The sequence below is a fragment of the Fringilla coelebs genome (genome assembly GCF_963513975.1).
Source record: "Fringilla coelebs genome assembly, chromosome: 30".
Classification (NCBI taxonomy): domain Eukaryota; kingdom Metazoa; phylum Chordata; class Aves; order Passeriformes; family Fringillidae; genus Fringilla; species Fringilla coelebs.
In genome coordinates this window covers 415,227-435,296 of record NC_140056.1, presented here as the reverse complement: position 1 = coordinate 435,296, position 20,070 = coordinate 415,227, and the positions used below count along the sequence as shown (strand labels likewise).

General features: G+C 58.5%; 1 protein-coding gene across 1 annotated transcript; it reads right to left on the bottom strand.

The window, feature by feature from the left end:
* Positions 1 to 5,528: 5,528 nt before the first annotated feature.
* On the bottom strand, positions 5,529 to 13,174 carry SLC48A1 (solute carrier family 48 member 1). Its single transcript, XM_084223634.1, has 3 exons — positions 12,979 to 13,174; positions 8,369 to 8,536; positions 5,529 to 7,246 (listed from the first exon to the last, which is right to left on the bottom strand). The coding sequence occupies exons 1-3, from the start codon at positions 13,115 to 13,117 to the stop codon at positions 7,110 to 7,112; spliced, it is 444 nt and encodes a 147-aa protein (XP_084079760.1). The 5' UTR covers positions 13,118 to 13,174; the 3' UTR covers positions 5,529 to 7,109.
* Positions 13,175 to 20,070: the final 6,896 nt, after the last annotated feature.

The following is a 20,070-nucleotide window of genomic DNA, read 5'->3' as shown; positions in this document are numbered from 1 at the left end:
CCACCACTTCCTGACCCCTCTGGACACGTCCCCTCCTGGCTTCCCCCACCCCCTCACATCCATCACCCCCAGGAGGATTTTGGGGGGTTTTGGGGGAATCTCCTCCCAGGGGACAAGGGGCAGAACAGCAGGAAACAGCCCCGAGTGGTGCCAAGGGTTTGGGTTGGACATTGGGAAAATTCCTCCTGGGCAGGAGTGGAGGTGGCACTTGGGGACATGGTCAGGGTGGCCTTGGCAGTGCTGGCGAAGCGTTTGGTGCTCTCAGAGGGTTTTGCTTTGCTTTGTTTTGAGATTTTCTTTCCAAGCTCCTTTTCTTTGTTCCGGAGGACAAAAATAATCCCCGTTTCATCCCGCGTGAAGAAAAAAGAAAAAAAAAAAGAGGATAACGCTGATAAATGGGGAAGATGAAAGGGAGCCGGGACCAGCCGCTGCCCCTGGGGGCCGGGAAGCGCCTTGAGACCCGCAGGTTTTTCCAGTTACGGCGGCCCCGAGTGGAAACAGCTGCGGGGTGGCCAAAACCGCGGAGCCCCCGCGCCCGTGGGGTTGCCGCGGCAACCGCGGGGAATTTGGGGCGCTGGGATGGCGCTGGGAAGGGGAACCCGCGGGGCTTTGATCCCGGGCTGATGGATGGCCCCGCCATCCTCGCCCCAGCGCGGTGACCTCACGCTCCTGGAACGCGCCGGGATCTGTCAGAGCGCGGAGCTGGAGGGGTCGGGGGGTCCCGGGGGGTGCAGGGGGGTCCTGGGAGCGATCCCGGAGCTTTCCCGCGGGATGGGCTGCAGGTGGGACCCCGCGGGTGCCGCCCCCCATCTCCAGGCTGGGCCCATCCTGTTCCGTTTAATTCTGACACGTGAAAGTTTCTTCCCCCTCTTCTCCCCCATCTGCTCCCATCTGGCCATCAAAGCAGCCGGGATCTGTCCTGAGCTCTCCCAGCACGGAGCTGGGAATGTTGGGAATGTTGGAAATGTTGGGATCAGCCCTGGGTTGGCCCCTCCGAGCCCTTCCCGGCCTCCAGAGCTGCCCTTGGGTCGGCACCGACCCCGGATCCCTCAGGACCCTGCTGGGGAGAAAAGAAAAGGTGCTCACGAGCTTCTCCCGTTTCCTCCAGGTCTCTCCTCCTGCTTGGTGACTCCAGAGCCACCCGGGGAGGGGTCCCCAGGGGCTGGGGAGGGACAGGGACAGGAGGGCACAAACAAGAATTCCCGAGAAATGGGAGCAAGGGGACTCTGCAGGGCAGGGAAGGAACAGGGAGGAGGGAGAGGGAGCTGCTGTCCTGCACCTCGGGAGTGTCCAAGGCCGGGCTGGATCCTCCAGCATCCAACCCCTGGGTACCTCTGACACCAATTCCGGGCATCAGGAGCTGTCTCCTCATCCTCCCTTCGCTCACCTTTTCCCTCTGAGAGCATCCATCCCACCCTCTTCTGCACAAGATCCCCAATCCCAATAAAAATCCCAACAAAGCCAGAAAGTTAGATAGTTTTTCCTCCCCCAGTGCACTGACCCTGGTTGTCTGCTTTAAAAGGAAATGGATTTGGGAAAATCTGTGGGGTTTGTGTGCAGGGAGCTGGGGCAGATCGAGAAAAAATCCCAAAAACTCCATCCCGACCTCGGCCTGCCCCACGCAGAGCCACGGGATCCTCCAGTGGAGCATCAACTCAGGAATTTGTGGGAATCAGCACCCGCTCAGGAATTTGTGGGGAAGAGGAGCCCAGGAGTGCCCGTAGCAACCAGACAAACATTTGTGGGGGGTTCTGTTCCATCCAGGAGGGAAAAACCCTCTGGAAAAGTCCGGGAAAGGAGGTGTTGGGAGGGCAGGGGGTGGGTTTGCCCCAGGGGTCCCTTGCCAGAGGATCTTCCCCATGGAGCAGACCCTGGATGCTGCTCCCACACAAGCTCATCCCTCGTGCTCCTGCTCATGGCAAATCAACCGGGAATTTGGGGTCGGGAAGTGGGAGAGAACAAAAATAGAAACAAATTTTGGGGGTTTTTTATCCCAGGGGTAACCGGAGCTGGGTCCCATCCAGGGTAAGAGGGAGGCACTCTGGAGCACCCACAGTAAATCCCAGTTTTCCTCAGGATGTTATCCATGAGGAGCAGAACCTGTGAGTGGGATGGGGCTGTGGAGAGAAGGGATGGAGGGATGGATGGAGGGATGGAGGGATGGATTATGGATGGATTATGGATGGATGGAGGGATGGAACCACATCCCAGGGAACACTGAATAATGGGAGCAGCTCTGAGATCCCTCAGGGCTGACTCCAGCTCCTGCCTCTCTGCTGGGCCAAACTGGAGCCCAAAGGGGGCTCGGAAAAACCCCTGGAGCTGCAAACCACACCTGGAGCCGCCGCCCACGATGTCCCCGAGGCCTGGGTGTCCCCAGCCGCTCAGAGCATCCAGGGCGGGGGTTCCTGGCAGAGGCAGGGGAAGGACCCCGCTCTCCCAGAGCCTCCCTGAGCCGCCCCCGCCCCCTCCCAGCCCCGCAGCACATCTGGGACACCCCCGGAGCCTTCAAAGCCGTGTCTGGGGAGAGACGAAAGGCCCGGCTCAACTCCTGGCCGGAGATGAAAGGAAAGCTCTCCCTCGGCGGCTGGAACGAGTTCCCGGTGCTCCGGAGCGCGGCTGCAGGGGCCCATTTCCTGCCCGCCGTTCCAGAGGGACTCCGCAGCAAATCCCCGGGGCGGCCGGGCCCGGGAGGGCTCCGGGCTGCCCGAGGGGCTCCCGGGACGCTCCGTGGGCTGGGGGGGATGAGGGGCAGTGGGACGGGGAGGGAGAAACTCCTCCAGGACGAGCCCGAGGCGGGGGAGCGGCTGCCGGGCGGATGCGAGCGACAGATTTTCCTCATTTCGTCCCAGGAAATTCTATTCCGATTAAAAGGCGTTTGATGTGCGCGGAGCGGGCGGGGGGAGGCCGGGCTGGGCTTGGGTTTCTCTCCAGTTGTTGGGCTTTACGGGGTTTGTGAAGCAGCTCAAAGCTCCCAGGATTTCGCGGCTGCAGAACGTGGAGTTGAATTTTGGGGTTTGTGAAAAGGTGGAGGAGGAAGGGATGGAGTCCCCGAGCGCCCCAGGGCTCCTCCTCTCCCCGTTTTCCAAAGGGTTGGTCCCTCTCCACCAGGGAAGGGGAATCCTCCAGCTCCTCACCCCCTCCATCACCAGGAATAAAAGGAATAAAAGGTTTTTTTCCAGGCTGGAGAAGGGATAAAAGCCACTTAAAAGTGAGGCAGAGCCATGCCAAGGGACAGGCAGGAGGAGCAGGGCTGCTGCTTCCCCCTCGTCACTCTTCTAGCCCCTTCCCCACATCCCTCTCTCCCACTCCTGGCTGAGGAGGAAGGGAAGCAGTGACCCCTCCATGGGGAGTGGCTCCAGCCCAGCTCCAGGCTGGGAAGGAGCAGAGGGACCCCCAGAGGGGTCAGGACCCCCCGATGACCCCTTTGCCTCAGCCCCTTTGGGCTCTGCACAAACCCCAAACCCCAAACCCCATCCCAAAGGCCCTTCCCAGCCAGCCCAGCCTGGGGATTTTCAGCCTCCTCGTTAAGCACTGGGCCCATATTGAACCATTTTATTCCCTTGGTTGCTCTCCAAGCTGAGAATTGTCCTAAAAATAACCATTCCCAGTTCTGTGTGTGATGTTCTCCCCCCTCTCCCAGCCCCTGGCTCCGTCCCAGCTCCCCCAGCTCCGGTGAGTTCATCCCGACACCAGAACTGCTCCGCTGGGGATCTTTAATCCCAGAGCTGCTCTCACCCAAAGCCCGGCTGGAGCACGAGGCTTCCCTCGGGAATGGCAGCAGCACTGAGCTCGTGTCCGTGTGTCCGGCATTCTCCCAGCTGGACACGGCCCTGGGAGCCAGGACACTCCTCTGGGATCCCTGGCTCCAGCCCCAAGCTCTTCCTCAGGGACTCTTCCAGAGCCTCAGGATGCCGTGAGTGAGGTGGAATTTGGGGGATTTTCTGATTTTTCCCAGCTGGGGAACAAAGGGCAAACCCAGGCTGAGCCAGCGCCGTGTCCAGGAGCAGGGACACCACGTGTGGTGACATCCCCGTGTCCTGGAAGGTTTGGGACACGCTCCTGTCCGTGCCTGAGCACTTCACCCTCCCGGTTCCAACTCCCAGGGAAGGGCACAGACTTGCAGGGGAAGGATTCCCCTGGGAACAGTGACCTGCAGGTCCCCCCCAGTCTGTCCCCCAGCCCAGACCCTCCTGCAGGTCCCCCTGGTCTGCCCCCCAGCCCAGACCCTCCTGCAGGTCCCCCTGGCTCTGTCCCCCAGCCCAGACCCTCCTGCAGGTCCCCCCGGTCTGTCCCCCAGCCCAGCCTGTCCCCAAGGCCAGCATCACCCTCTGGAAGCCCCCGGACGCCTCTGCTGCAGCCCCAGAGCCACGCTGGGGACACCCAGCTGGGATTGGTGTCCCTGCACAAGAGGACAGTGTCCCCAGCGCCCCCCTCCCCTCCCAGCCACCTGGAGAGTCCCCAGCCCCACGAGGCTCATCCGGAGCCTTTGAGGCGCCGCTTCCGCCCTCGCCACATCTTGAGAGCAGATTGGGAAAATGCAAAAAACCTGTGCTTTCCCTCTGGGTGCCTTTGAATCCCTCCACGGGCAGGAAAAGTGGGGCTGGGGCCACGGTTGGACCCTGGGGAGGTGCTGAGACCCCCCCAGTGGGTGCCACGGGGGCCCTCCATGACCCTAAATACCCCCCCCAAAATCCAGCAGAGACTCCCCAGTTCCTGAAGATTCCTCAGGCTGCCCAGCACCAGGGAGTGAGGAATGCTGCAAAGGGAAAAATGGGCAATTCCATGAAAAATGGGGCTGGGAAAGGCTGGTGCAGCCAGAGAATGAGGTGGGGTGGCTGGGACTTTGTGGGGGCTGTGGGGGAGAAGGGGTCAGGGCGAGGGGATGGGTTTGAGTCTCCTGGGAAGTCTTTGGAGCCACCAGGACCTCTGTCCTCTCCTGTCCCAGTGCCAGGGGGTGGGAATTCCAGCCGGGATCCTTCCCTCACTCCAGGGCTGGGTCCTTGTGGGGACTTGGGTCACCTCTGCAGGGCCACACTGAGCTCCTTGGTGGCCCCTGGGCACAGGGATGCCGCTGTTTTGGGATGTCTCAGGTGGGTTTGGGGTTCCCAGATGCTTTTGGGGTCTCGTTCGCCCTCCCCCCTACCCCAGCCTGGGCTGCGCCACTGCCGCCCCCTGGCGGCTCCTGCGGGTCCTGCACGCGCTGTCCCCGGGGTGTCCCCAATGTGTCCCCAATGCGTCCCCTCCCCTGGACCCCATCCCATGGTCAGTAATGGGATTGGGATGGGGCTGGAATTGGGAACTCACTCAGGGCTGACCCCAAAGCCCTCCTGAAGCCCTCCTCCCAAAGAAAAGGGATGGAATCACCACCACTTCCCCAAAAATCCCTTTGGGCTGAAACCCCCCAGTCACAAATCCCCGGATCTGTGAGGCGAAAATCCACCTCAGACTCCCTGCGGATGAGGAGGTGAGGGGTTAAACACTCCCCACCACCACCCATCTTTCCCAGGACCCCAGGGAACTCCGGTGCAGCCAGGCTGGTGAGGGAGGGCTGTATTTGTGGTGGCACAGGGTGACAGCAAGGGTGGCACCGACCCCGGCACCCCCGAGGTGCAAACCAGGAGGAATCCATGTAAAAATAGAGGGAATATTTACACACAGCATCCTTTAAAAAGCTGGGATGTGAGGTGGGAACTCCAGGGCTAGAACATGGCCCAGGGGCTGTGTTTAGGGACGTCACAGCCTCACCATAAAGCTGCTGCTCAACCCATGGGGTCACCTGAGCAGCCTCTGTCCCCTCTCCTCCCCTCCAGCTTCCACAAAAACATTTTTCCCTATTTTTTCCCCAGGAATCCTCTCCCTGAGGCTCAGGCAGGCCAGGCCTTGGCCCTGCACCCCTTTCCCCCAAACACCTTTTCCCTACACCTGCTGCTGCAACTTCAAGCATTAAATACAGCGTTTATGGTTAAACATGGGACCCCATTCCTTTGGAAAAGCAGCCCGGGGAGCAGCCAGGAGCAGCATTCCCAGCCCTGGGAGCTCTGGGATGAGCTGTGCTCTGCCAGGAGCAGCATTCCCTGCCCTGGGAGCTCTGGGATGAGCTGGGCTCTGCCAGGAGCAGCATTCCCAGCCCTGGGAGCTCTGGGATGAGCTGTGCTCTGCCAGGAGCAGCATTCCCTGCCCTGGGAGCTCTGGGATGAGCTGGGCTCTGCCAGGAGCAGCATTCCCTGCCCTGGGAGCTCTGGGATGAGCTGGGCTCTGCCAGGAGCAGCATTCCCTGCCCTGGGAGCTCTGGGATGAGCTCTGGGATGAGCTTTGGGATGAGCTTTGGGATGAGCTGTGCTCCTCTGCTGTCCCCAAAGCCCAAAGCCCTGGAGAGCCAGAACGTGGCTGGGAGCTCAGCTGGGCCCTTCCCACGGAGCAGAGAGAGGACAAAGGAGCAGAGGGTGACACGGGAGCAGGGCAGTGACAAAGGTGAGGACTGCCACCCCCTCAGGCAGTCCTTCCCCTCCCTCCCTCCTCTCAGATCGAGCAGCGATGAGTGAGGAAAAGCCAGCAGGAAAAGCCCCTCTGTGCGGGCGGACAGACAGACAGACAGCCCCGGAGGGGCTCCTGCTCCGTGTGCAGCCTCTCACGCCTTGCCAGGGGCTCAGAAACCGCTGAGGATGCTCAGAAGTCACTGAGGACGCTCAGAAGTCGCTGAGGATGCTAAGAAGCCGCTGAGGATGCTCAGAAGGTGCTGAGGACGCTCAGAAGCCGCTGAGGATGCTCAGAAGGTGCTGAGGACGCTCAGAAGGTGCTGAGGACACTCAGAAGGCGCTGAGGATGCTCAGAAGCCGCTGAGGATGCTCAGAAGGCGCTGAGGATGCTCAGAAGTCGCTGAGGATGCTCAGAAGCCGCTGAGGATGCTCAGAAGTCACTGAGGACGCTCAGAAGGTGCTGAGGACGCTCAGAAGGCGCTGAGGACACTCAGAAGGCGCTGAGGATGCTCAGAAGCCGCTGAGGATGCTCAGAAGCCGCTGAGGACGCTCAGAAGCCGCTGAGGATGCTCAGAAGTCGCTGAGGATGCTCAGAAGGTGCTGAGGATGCTCAGAAGGTGCTGAGGATGCTCAGAAGTCGCTGAGGATGCTGATGTCGGCGAACTCGGCGCGGTACCGGTGCGAGTAGAGGCTCAGCAGCAGCGCCCACTTGAGCGCCATGAAGCTCCAGACGCAGGACAGGTAATAGCTCCTGGGGTCAGTCAGGGCTGCGGGGAAAACGGGGATGGGCTGGGATCCAGCGGGAATTCCAGCCCCAGGATCCCCGGAATTCCACTGCAGTGGGATGGCTTCCCCGGCTCCACCACCCCCACCCCGAACTGGCCTGGTTCAGGGGTGGGAACTGGGGGGGTCTGGGATCTGTGGGGGTTCCTGGGATTTGTGGGGGTTCCTGGGATTTGTGGGGGTTCATGGATCATGGGGATTCCTGGATTTGTGGGGGCTCCTGGGATTTGTGGGGGTTCCTGGGATTTGTTGGGATTCTGGGATTTGTGGGGATTCCTGGATTTGTGACAGTTCTGGGATTTGTGGGGGTTCCTGGATTGTGGGAAATCCTGAATTTGTGAGGGTTCCTGGATTGTGGGGATCCCTGGATTTCCCTAAAAATTGTGGGGATAAGACTTTCCCTAAAATCCCCAATTTTCTCCCCAAACAGTTTTCCAAGAAAGGCAGGGATGGCAAATATTTGGTTTTCCTTTCATATCTGTATTTTTAAGGATTTCACACGTGGATTTTTATCCCTTTGCAGCAGGACGACTCCACGGGGAGTTTCTTTAGGCTGAGCCAAGGGATGTTTTTGGGGCTGTGACCCCACACAGCTTCTCCACCCTGCCAGGACAACCCCGTGGGGCTTCTGAGCAAACAACAAACACAGAAAACCTCCAAGAAAACAACCCCCAAGCGTTCTCCCTTTGGTCTGGGGCCAAGGAAATCACGGCAGGGATTTGGAGCCATCCCTTAGGGAACGTTCAGGGGTTTGGAGCTGGGAATGCTGAGTCAGGGCTTGGAGCTGCTCCAGGAGGGATGGACTCAACCTTTGTCATGGAAATGAGGAAATTCCCAGGTTTTTTGGGGGAGCTTTGTCATGGAAATGAGGAAATTCCCAGGTTTTTTTAGGGGGGGCTTTGTGATGGAAATGAGGCAATTCCAGGTTTTTTTGGGAGGTTTTGTCATGGAGATGAGGCAATTCCAGGTTTTTGGGATGTCACAGCAAGGCAGGGGAATGCGGTGACATCCCTGAAGGCTGTCCCCAGAAGAGGAGGTGGCAGGAGCAGCCCCAGCCCTGTTCTGTCCCCAGCCCCCTGAGTATTCCCAGTCCTCCCAGTACTCACACTGGTGCTGGGTGATGGCCAGGGCCAGGAAGGCGCAGAAGCCCAGCCCGGAGAGGACAGAGAAGAGGATCCCGACGGAGAGGAAGAACCTCAGCCCTTTTAACCAGGTCCTCCAGTAATCCTGCAGGTACATCACATGCGTGATTAGGGCCCAGAGCGCCAGCACACCTGTCCAGGTGACAGCAGGGACATCAGAACAGCACCCATGGACAGGTAAAACACAGCCCAAACCCCCCCCGAACAGCTGGGAACAGCAGGACACCTGTCCAGGTGACAGCAGGGACATCACAGCAGCCCCTCAGCCCCTCCTGCCCAACCCCCCCTGCAGCTGCCAGGACCTGCTGCCCCCCTGCCCACATTTCCTGCTCAGGACAGGCTGGGTTCCCCCCCGGGACCCCCATGACCAATCCCCCCGTGCTGGGGGTCCCCAGGCTGGCGGGAGGGATCTGGAGCAGGGCAGAACTGCAGAGTCATCACACCCCAAACTGTGACAGGGTCTGGTGACAGAGCTGAGCCCTCGAGTTCCCCAAAATCCACCTCCCCCACTTCCTGCTGCCCCGGGTTCCAGCACTTTTGAGCCACATTTCCGACAGAAATGGGGAACTTGGGGTTTGCAGTCAGCAAAAAGCTGCTCCCTGCTGAGCCTGCCCGGATGACTCAGCAGAACTGCCCTGAATGCTGAGTCAAGGTTTGCTGTTCCCACCCTGACATCGCTGCTGCTGCTGCTGCTGCTGCTGCTGCCCCGAGCTCTGGTGGGGAGAGCACCAGAATCCCTCGAGTTCCCCTGACCCCGGCCCAAACCCTGATCCAAACCTGACCCAAACCCTGATCCAAACCCTGACCCAGTCCCTGACCCAAACCCTGATCCAATCCCTAACCCAAACCCTCACCCAATTCTAGTCCAAACCCTGATCCAAACCCAGATCCAAACCTGACCCAAACCCTGATCCAAACCCTGACCCAGTCCCTGACCCAAACCCCGGCCCAAACCCTGATCCAAAGCCTCACCCAAACCTGATCCAAACCCTGATCCAATCCCTAACCGAAACCCTCACCCAATTCTAGTCCAAACCCTGATCCAAACCCAGATCCAAACCTGACCCAAACCCTCACCCAATTCTAGTCCAAACCCTGACCCAAACCCTGATCCAAACCTGATCCAAACCCTGATCCAATTCCAATCCAAACCCTGATCCTAGCCCTAACCCAAGTCCCAGTCCAAACCCTGACCTAAACCTGGTCCAAGCCCTGACCCAAACCCCGATCCAAGTCTTGATCCTATTCCAATCCAGACCCTGATCCAATTCCAATCCAATTCCAATCCAATCCCTGACCCAAACTCTGATCCAAACCTGACCCAAACCCTGATCCAATTCCAATCCAAACCTGACCCAAACCTGATCCTAACCCTGATCCAATCCCTGACCCAAACCCAGATCTAAACCCTGATCCAAGCCCTGGCCCAGCTCTCCAGAGGCAGCTCTGGGCCAAAACATCACCTGAAAAGCTCAGGGTTTGAAACCCTTTTTGGTGGGAAATGTAATAAGAGTTGTGATTTTGGAAAGCTTGGGGAGATTGAGTGCAGGAGCTGCAGGTTTTCAGCCCAGGGACTGCTCCAGATCCAGCCCTCCTGTCCCTAAAACCTGGGCCAGGGCACAAAACCCCAGAGCAGCAGCAGAGCCTGGACAGCTCCAGTCCCACCCAAACCCCTCCAGAAAAACACAAATCCCTGTGGATTTACCCCAAACCCAGGGCCCTGGAGCAGGAGCTGTTCCATCAGACACAACCCAAGGATTTCCAACAGGGAATCCAACCCAAATTATCCCAGGACACAAAAAAAGGAAACAAGCTTGCAGTTCCTGGGTAAAACACAAAAACCTCCAGCACCCTTGGAGGGAGCTGAAACAAACCCCAGGAGTTCAAAGCAGGGCTGGGGAACGATTCTCCCCCACCAGACCCAAATATTTGGATAACATTTGGGCTGTTTGAGCTCAAGGGAAATGAACTTCGCCTCTCTGCAAACATCCAAACAAAAACTGGGACAAACACAAGGCTTTGTCAGCCCCCGCTCCTCCTGGAGGGATCCTTCAATCCCAGGGAAAGCAGGGGAATGTTTTTGGGAATGTTCCATGTGTCCCACGTGGAAATCCTGGGGTAAAACAACAAATCTGCAGCAGAGGCCCAAAAAAATCCCCCAACAAACACAAAAAATGCAGATTTATTCTGCAAGGAGCCCCCTGACTCCAGCATTCCTGCAAGGAGCACCCCGATTCCAGCTCCAAATGTGTGGCGACGAAAAAGAAAATGAGGGTAAGAATGAAAAGTAACAATAAAAACTCCCTGAAAATGGAGACCAATTCCAAGACTGGCTTTTTTTTTTCTATGTGTTTACAAAGCCTTCAGTCCTTTCCCAGCTAAACAATCCCCTTTTATCCACTCCAGCTGCAGCATCAGCTGGAAGGAGCTGAAATCCCCACTCCAACAGGGGCTGGAGCTTGGCCAAACCAAATTTTGCCATTTCCACGTTTGCCAAACTTTGCCTCTCCTGGGGGACCCCGGGAGCCTCAGCTGGGCTCGGAGCAGGTCAGAAATGGGGGGATTTCCCTGCCAAAACCGCTGGGGCTCCACACTGAAATATTTTAGGAGAACAGCTGTGGAAGGAGAGGAACCTTTGGAATATTTGGGTGTTGTGCTCAGCTCCCACTCCTTCCATTTCCCAGGTGTTTTTAAAACTCTCCAAGAGTCTCCCAAGCCCCTGTGACTGGGTGGAAATGGAATTAAACCCCCGGGACAAAAGGGGTTTAATTTCATTAATTCCAGCCCCGGCATCGTTCTCCCTCCATGGCACTTCAGAGCCAGATCAAGTTTTGACTGTCAATAACAGGGAATTAGTGAAATTTAGGGCTGATTCCCAAGCAGGAAAGGTTCTCTGGGAGATAAGGGAAATATCAACAAACTGATTGCAGAGACAAAGCTGGAGATCCCTCGGAACCAGGAGGAATTCTTCCAGCCAGGAAGCCTGCGGATAAACATCCTCAAACACAGATCCAAAGGCACAGCAGAGGCATTAAAAACGAGATAAACATGGACCAACAGGCAGAGCTTGGCTTAATCAGGGCACTTTGAGGAGGGCCTGCAAATTCTGCTGTCAAAATTCCACTGTCAAAACTCCTCCCTGAGGAAAAACACAGCAGAAAATACCTTCGTTTGCTCTTTCTCCTGCATTTCTGGCTCAAGACCCCCCCAGTTTTGTGCCACACAGGACAGCAAAGTGTGGGAACTCTCTGCCGAATTAAAAGCTTTTTTTCTTTTTATTTTTTTTTCTTTCTTTCTTTTTGAGGGATAGGAAGCAGAGACAAGCCCAGCCATGCACCTCACCCTTGGATCCTTTCTAAATTTTAACTTCTTCACTTTCTATTGGCAGGAATTCAGCCAGGGAAGCCCTGGAGCTGCAGGACTCTGTCCTGCTCCACCCCGATCATTAACCCAGAGCCACAAACCCCAAAACCTCCCAGATTTTTTGCCATATCGGTGCAGTTTTACCCCCGAAACCCAAACCCCTCTTCCAGAGACTCTGCTCCCAGCCTCTGGGGAAATCAGGAGGATTTCTTTGCTTCCCTGAAAACTTCAGCCCCAAGGAAGGGGCTCCTCGGCCCCACTGCTGCCCTGACACCCCCTCAGCCCTGACACCCCCCCAGCCCTGACACCCCCATAGCTCCGACACCCCCTCAAATGCCCCCTCAGCCCTGAGATGCCGCCTCAAACCTCCCCTCAGCCATGGGGAAGGGGCTCCTTGGCACCACGATCACCCTCACCCCCCTCAGGGATGGGGAAGGGGCTCCTCACACCCCCCAGCCCTCTCAACTCCCTCACGGCTGAGGAAGGGGCTCCTCACGCCCCTCAGCCATGGGGAAGGAGCTCCTCTCACCCCTCACACCCCTCATATCCCTTCAGCCATGGGGAAGGGGCTCCTCTCACCCCTCACAGATCCCTCAGCCATGGGGAAGGGGCTCTTCTCACCCCTCAGCCCCCTCAGAGATGGGGAAGGGGCTCCTCACTGCCCCTCAGCCCTCAAACCCCTCACGGCTGAGGAAGGGGCTCCTCACTCCCCTCACAGACCCCTCAGCCATGGGGAAGGGGCTCCTCGGCCCCACCGCTGCCCTGACCCGCTCCCTCAGGCCCGGCCCCGATCCGCTCCCTCACGCCGATCCCTCTCAGCCCTCCCAGCCCGGTGCCCCCTCGTCCCGGTGCCGTACCCGAGAGCCCGCACAGCCCGGTACCCCCGGTGCTGTACCCGCTCAGCCCTCCCGGCCCGGTGCCCCCTCGCCCCGGTGCCGTACCCGAGAGCCCGCCCAGCCCGGCCCGGTGCCACCTCGTCCCGGTGCCGTACTCGAGAGCCCTCCCGGCCCGGCCCGGTACCCCCTGGTGCCGTACCCGTTCAGCCCTCCCGGCCCGGTGCCCCCTCGCCCCGGTGCCGTACCCGTTCAGCCCTCCCGGCCCGGTGCCCCCTCGCCCCGGTGCCGTACCCGCTCAGCCCTCCCGGCCCGGTGCCCCCCGGTGCCCTGCCCGAGAGCCCTCCCGGCCCGGCCCGGTACCCCCCGGTGCCGTACCCGAGAGCCCGCCGGCCGCAGCCGTGCCGGGCTGGCGCAGCGCGGGCACCACGCTCCAGGCGCAGAAGGCCGAGAGGCCGCTCAGGGCGCCGAAGGACGCGTAGGCGACACGGAGCGCCAGGGCCCCGCTCAGCGCCATGGCGGCCTCGGCGCGGCCCGCCCACGGCACCGCGACACGCCCCGGCAACGGCAACGGCGACGGCGACGGCGACGGGACACGCCCCGGGACACGGGAACGGGACACGGGAACGGGGACGGGACACGCCCCGGGAACGGCAACGGGGACGGGACACGCCCCGGGACACGCTAACGGGGACGGGACACGGTACCGGGACACGGGAACAGGACACGTCTCGGGACAGGGACACTGCCCGGGACACGGTACCGGGACACGGCACCGTCCACCGGGACATGGACACGCCCACAGACACCGGGACACGCCCACCGGGACAGGGACCCAGAGCGGGATATGCCCACTGACACCGGGACACGCCCACAGACACCGGGACCCATACCGGGACACTCCCACAAACACCGGGACACGCCCATAAACACCGGGACACGCCCCCGGTCTCGCCCCGTCCCAGCGCGCCCCCTGGCGGGCGGGAGGACCGAGGAGGGGGCACGAAGGGACGGGGACACCGGGGGGGACACGGGGGGACACGGAAAACACCGGGGGGACACGGGAGGGACACCGGGGGGAGACACGGGGGGGACACTGAGAACACGGGGGCGTGGGGACACCGCGGGGGGACACGGAAAACACCGGGGGGGACACGGGAGGGACACCGGGAGGGGGGGAGCGTGTGGCGCTGGGGACATCTCCGAGCGGCTTTCGCTTCCGCCCGGCCCATCCTGCGGGATTGCGGTCTGGGGACACCTCATCAAAATCCTCGAAGACTTTTTGGGGCTTTTCCGTTCCCTTTTCTCCCTTCCCCTTTTTTATTTATTTATTTTTCTAACGTTCTTCCCCTTTCTGAGCCCTTGGCTGGGTCCGGCCCTGCTTCATCCGCGGGGACAGAAATTTCCGGCGAGGATTGGGATGAAAATGGGATTTTCCCACCTATCTCCATCATTCATTAATTATCCCGCGAGCGCCACGGGAACAGAGGCGGTCCCCGAGGCTGGGAATTCGGCTTTTCCCGAATTTCCCGGCTCAGCCTCCCCCAGGAGGATCTTTGGGAATGGGGAAGCTCGGCTGGGCTGCTCTAGATGGCAGCAGCCTCCTTCCCTTTCCCGAGCCATCCCCGCTCTTCATCCCCCTCGCCAGCCCTCCTCCTCCTCCTCCATCTCCCTTCCCCCCTCTCCGTCCATGCCCGGGTGTCCCCCCGTGGAATTCGGGGTTTGGGGGGGTTGGACAGGGCTGGGAGCGCCCTGGGACGGCGAGATTGTCGCTGTCCTTGGAACGGGACAAGGGTCCTGTTCCTCCACCCAGCCCGCGGCTCCCACCCTGCTGAGGGACCCTAAATTCCCTCCAGTGTGACCCTAAATTCCCCCCAGTGTGACCCTAAATTCCCTCCAGTGTGACCCTAAATTCCCCCCAGTGCCACCCAAAATTCCCCCCCAGTGTGGCCCTAATTCCCCCCCAGTGTCACCCTAAATTCCCCCCAGTGTGGCCCTAAATTCCCCCCCCAGTGCCACCCAAAATTCCCCCCAGTGTGACCCTAAATTCCCCCCCAGTCTGACCCAAAATTCGATGAAATCCCAAAACCCCAGTGACACCCGACAACCCGGTGACACTCTAAAACCCAGTGAAATTCCAAAAACCCAATGACACCCCAAAAACCCGGGGAAATCCCTAAAACCTGGCGAAATACCAAAAACCTCGGGACACCCTAAAACCCAATGAGACCCCAAAAACCCAGCGAAACCCCAAAACCCCGGCTCTCCTTGCCCAAGGAGCCGCAGGTCCCGCCCCGCCGTGGGATTTTGAGCGCAAAAACCTCGAGAGCAGCGAAGCAAAAATTCCATTTCCTGCTGCGGCTGCAGGAATGCGGGAGGGAGCGAGCGGCGTCAGCAGCGCCAGGTGAGATCAGCAGCGCCAGGTGAGATCATCCCGGCTCTGCTGACTCTGCCCGGCCGGGGAGATGCTCTGGGGTGATTTTTGTGCGGGTGAGAAGCGGCTCAGGGCTGAGGAGGAGCAAAGTCTGGGGCTGTTTTTTGAATTTTGGGGGGTTTTTTTGTTCTTTTTTGGGGGTTTTTTTGTGGGAAGATTTTTTTTTTTTTTTTTTTTTTTTTTTTTTTTTTTTTTTTTTTTGTCTTTTGGGGTTTGTTTCAGGGTGGGCTCTTTATCTTTCTTGTTTTGTTGGTTTGGTTTTTTTTTTTTTGGTTGGTTTGGTTTTGGGGTTTTTTTTGTTTGGTTTTTTTTATTATTATTTTTTTGTTGGTTGGCTGGTTGGGTTTTTGTGGAGTTCTTTTGGTTTTTCAGTTTGGTTTTTGGTTTTTGGTTTCACTTTTTGACCCAAAATTGGCTTCCTCAGCAATGCCCACCTCAGGCACCTGGATTTTCCAAAGGTGGATGGGATGGGAGTGAGGACAGGGAGAGGAGGAGGAGGAGGAACGGCTCCAGGTGGGAACAGCGATGCTCCTGCTCCTGCTGCCCAACCCAGCAGCTCCCACCCTTTTTTGTCACTTTTTGACCCAAAATTGGCTTCCTCAGCACTGCCCCCCCGGCAGCAGCTCCGGGTGCCACCTGAGGTGCCACCTGAGATGTCACCTGAGGTGCCACCTGGGTTTCCCGGGCTGTGGACCTTGGCCCCGCTCCCCTGCGCCCGGCGGGGGTTGCCCGGAGCTCTCCCGGTTATTGCTCCTGCCCGAGCCTCGGGAGCAGCTGGGAAACAGCCGGATTTACCGGATGAGGGATCCTTCCTCCTCCTCCCTCCTCCTCCTCCCTCCCGGGGCTGGGGCTGGGAACAAAAGGAGGAAAATCAGCGGGATGGGGACAGCCCTGTTTGCTTCCCGGAGCTGGGAACAGCCTGGAGCTCTGGCCCGAGGGTTTGGCCTTGAGGCCGCCTTGTTTTCCCCTTTGCAGGAACATTCCAGGCACGGGAAGAGCTGGGATGGAGACCCCAGAAATGCCAAAGGCCCGAAGGAGAAAGTAAGAAGGAAAAGCTGAGGAAATGGGGAGGTCCCAGCTCGTCCTGGTGTGAGGAATGGTCACAAATCCCATCTTTGGGAAAAATAAATCCCACCTTTGGGAAAAAGAAACAAATCCCATCTTTGGGAAAACAAATCCCACCTGTGGGGAAAACAAATCCCACCTTTGGGAAAAATCAACCCCACCTCTGGGAAAAACAAATCCCACCTTTGGGAAAAAGAAACAAATCCATCTTTGGGAAAAACAAATCCCACTTTTGGGAAAAAGAAACAAATTCCCTCTTTGGGAAAAACAAATCCCACCTTCGGGAAAAAGAAACAAATCCCATCTTTGGGAAAAACCAATCCCAACTTTTGGAAAAAACAAATCCCAACTTTGGGAAAAACATTGCTTTTCTTTCTCCTCTCTCTGGGTTACTGGCGGGACTCAGTGACCTTAGCAGGCTCTTCCAACCTGAACAATTCCACTTTTTCCACTTTTTCCACGATTTTCTGGAGGCCCAGCTCTTGCTGGACTCAGATCTGAGGCGTCTGCAGCTCATGGGAGACGCAAATCTGGGAATTGTTTCAGGAAGAAGCCGAGCGGGCACGGAAAGACCGGGAGAACAAGACACATCACGTTCCCCAGATGATAATGAGGGAATGAAATTAAACCACCTGGGAGACCAAAACTCTCCTTCCTTCCTTCCTTCCTTCCTTCCTCCCTTCCTCGGGAGCAGCTTCCCCTCCACGGCAGCAATTCCTGCCTGAGCCGTCAGCCGTGGGCGATCCAGAAATGAATCACGCCCGGAATGGGGAGCGCGGCTCAGATAATTCCTAAAGCTGCTGCTCCCACCCAATAAAACCCCGTGCAGCAACAAGGGGCGTCCCATAATTTGTGTTAATTCCGGAATTGCTGCTAATTCCGGCCCAATTAGGAGATAAAACACGGCATTGGAGCCGCTTATTAAATTACAAATCATCCCGGCTAAACCCGAGGATTATTTAACACCGAGGGTTTGGGGGAACTGCGCCGGAATAACGATGTCAGGGGAGCAGGGGCGTTAATCAAAGTAATGAAAACATAAATTAGGGGAGGCTGGGCCAATAAACAGGAAATAAATAGGGTTGGAGGGAGAGGAATACATAAAGCAGCAGCATTAAAGGATAAACCCGCGGTGTTTGGAGCGCTGTAAATTCCCAACCGTTTTCCCCGGGATTGGATTTCCGGCGCTGATTTGTGGCCGCGTCCCGGTGAACCGGGGAGATGATAAATACAGAGATTTCTGCCCCCCCAGCTGCCAGCCAAACCCTCCTGGGGGGCACCCAGAGCTCCCCGGAATTTCTGCCCTGCCAAGGGACGAGACCCGGCCGCTCATTCCCAGGAAACGGAGCCGAAACGGGGGATGGAGCAAAAATATTGGGATTTAACTGGGATTTCACTCCCTTCTGCCTCTGAGGGGGGCAAGGGATGGGGAGCAGGGCCAGGTGGATCTGCAAATCCCCTTTAGGATTTGGGATCTCGGGAAGGGATTCCTGCCGGGAGGGTCAGAACCGCCCCAGAGCCGGCGGACGTTAATTAATGATTGTCCAAGCGGAGCCGAACGAGCGGCGCTAAAGGAGCGATAAGAGGTTGATAAGGCAGAGCTGGCGGGGCAGGAGCGGCTGCCTCGGGCGGTCCCCGGGAACGGCCGGGATCGGTGACCCCGCACCGGGCACCGGGCACCGGGCACGGCTCCCGAGGCTCCCGAGGCTCCCGAGCCGGGAAGGGCAGCGCGGGCACTGGGAGGGACGGGAGTGTCCCTGCCTGGAGCGGGAGGAGGGACCAGCGAGACCCCAGGGACACCTCGGGGATGTGGGAAATGCATTTGTGGAAAATTTGGTAGGTCAAGAAATGCTTATATTATGTATTATAATTGTATAATGCATATAATTATACAAAATTTATATTGCTCATACATATAAGTTATATATTTTAATAATTATATAATAGTTTAAGTATTAAAATTAAATCTAGTATATTTTAAATAATTAAAATTTCAATATATTATATTATAATTATAGTATACATGATTATAATTTTCATTATAATTAAGAAATAGTTGGGTTCTGATTGTGATAGCGTGAATTATAACATCTGTACAGTCTCACCATCCTCATAGGACTAAAAAATAGAATAATGGGAGCTGTTCCCGGGAATGAGGGGTGGGAAAGGAAAGGGGTGGGGGGACCCCCATTGCTGGGTCTGAAATGAGATGGGGAGGGGTGGGATGGGATTGGGAATGGGAATGGGATGGAAAGGGTGGGATAAAATGGGATTGGGATGGGATGGAATGGGAATGGGATGGGATGGGATTGGGAATGGGATGGGATCGGGAATGGGAATGGGAATGGGATGGAAAGGGTGGGATAAAACGGGATTGGGATGGGATGGGATGGGATGGGATGGGATGGGATGGGATGGGATGGGATGGAATGGGAATGGGATGGGATGGGATTGGGAATGGGAATGGGATGGGATTGGGGATGGGATGGGATGGGATGGGATGGGATGGGATGGGATGGGATGGGATGGGATGGGATGGGATGGGAAAGGGTGGGATAGGATAGGGTGGGATAAAATGGAATGTGTTAGGGTGGGATAGGGATGGGACTGGGATAGGAATGGGACTGGAATGGGGTGCTGGAAGCCTCTTCCCAAGCAGGAGCCGCCCGCAGTCCCCCCGGGGCCGGGGCAGGCGCCTCTGCTCTCCTCGGGCTGCCGGGGTGGCTGCCAGGGCTCCAGGAGCCGCTGCCTTCCTCAGGCCTCTTCCTCCTCCCCTTAATGAGCTCTGATTTGCATGGGGGGACGTGTCTGTGCACGGCCGGGATCCGGGGGGGCCCGAGGGGAGCCTGGCTGGAAGAACCCCGGGAGCAGCTCCTGGGGAGGGGGACTCCAGCCCGGGGCAGGTTCTGGGGGTCCCGGAGCCTCCAGGAATCCCGGGAAAAGGCAGCGGGGGAGGGATCGGGGGAGGAAGGGTCAGGATCTGTCAAGGATGTGCCCAAGGGAGGCCCCATCCCGGGGGGACAGATTCGGGGACCCCGCTGTTACCCCAGAGCCTCTCGGCTGCCTGGGCAGGAGGGGGAGCAGGGGAGGCTCACGGCTCTTCCCCAAATTCCTCGAATCCAGCTGATGTTTCCCATCCCTGCTCTAGCCAGGGTGGGGGCCGATTTAAAGGCAGATTTGGATTTTAAAAATCGGGATTTATTTCAGAAGTAAAGGCTCCTTTTGGCAGAAACCCCTTTCCTTTTTCGCCAAAAGCCCCAGTAAAAGCTCTCCCAGGACTGCTGGGCCCCACCTCAGCTTTGCTCCAGCTGGGGCTGGGGGCTGGGGGCCTCCTCCCCAGTGTGAACCATTCCCAGTGTCAACCATTCCCAATATGAACCATTCCCAGTATGAACCATTCCCAGTGCAATCCATTCCCAGTGTGAACCATTCCCAGTATGAACCATTCCCAGTACAATCCATTCCCAGTGCAATCCATTCCCAGTACAGACCATTCCCAGCACAAACCATTCCCAGTACGAACCATTCCCAAGCCCCTCCCTCTTCCAGCCTCTCTGGGTCCCCCCACCAGGCTGGGCAGGGCAGGGCAGGGAAGGGCACGGGAACCCTCCGGGACCCCCCCAAAGCAGGCTCAGGGACTCCTGGAGACCCCTAAAACCCAGTCCCGGGGGTCCCGGGGGGTCCCGGGGGTCCCAGGGGGTCCCAGGGGGTCCCGGGGGTCCGGGGGTCCGGGGATCCGCGCTGTGCCCCCCTCCCACGGCCGAGGGCGGGGTGCGGGGCTCGGTACCGCCGCGGGGTCCCGGCCGGGGCCGTGGGAGCCGGGGAGGGGCCGCGGGCGGGGCTCCCGTGCCCGGGGCGGGCCCGGCGCGGCGGCGGCGGCGGCGGAGCCGCTCCCGAGCCCGGCCCCGTCCCGAGGAGCCGCGGAGCAGCCCCGGGGCCGCGGCCGCGATGGCCTCGCCGCCCCCCGCCGC

What these genes read in the sequence shown, in the direction of transcription:
- SLC48A1 (XM_084223634.1), bottom strand. Translation starts at nt 13,117, where the DNA reads ATGGCGCTGAGCGGGGCCCTGGCGCTCCGTGTCGCCTACGCGTCCTTC. An exon ending in TGCGGCCGGCGGGCTCTCGG is followed by an intron (nt 8,537 to 12,978) that starts GTACGGCACCGG and finishes TCACCTGGACAG; the next exon opens with GTGTGCTGGCGCTCTGGGCC. An exon ending in GGCCATCACCCAGCACCAGT is followed by an intron (nt 7,247 to 8,368) that starts GTGAGTACTGGG and finishes TTTTCCCCGCAG; the next exon opens with CCCTGACTGACCCCAGGAGC.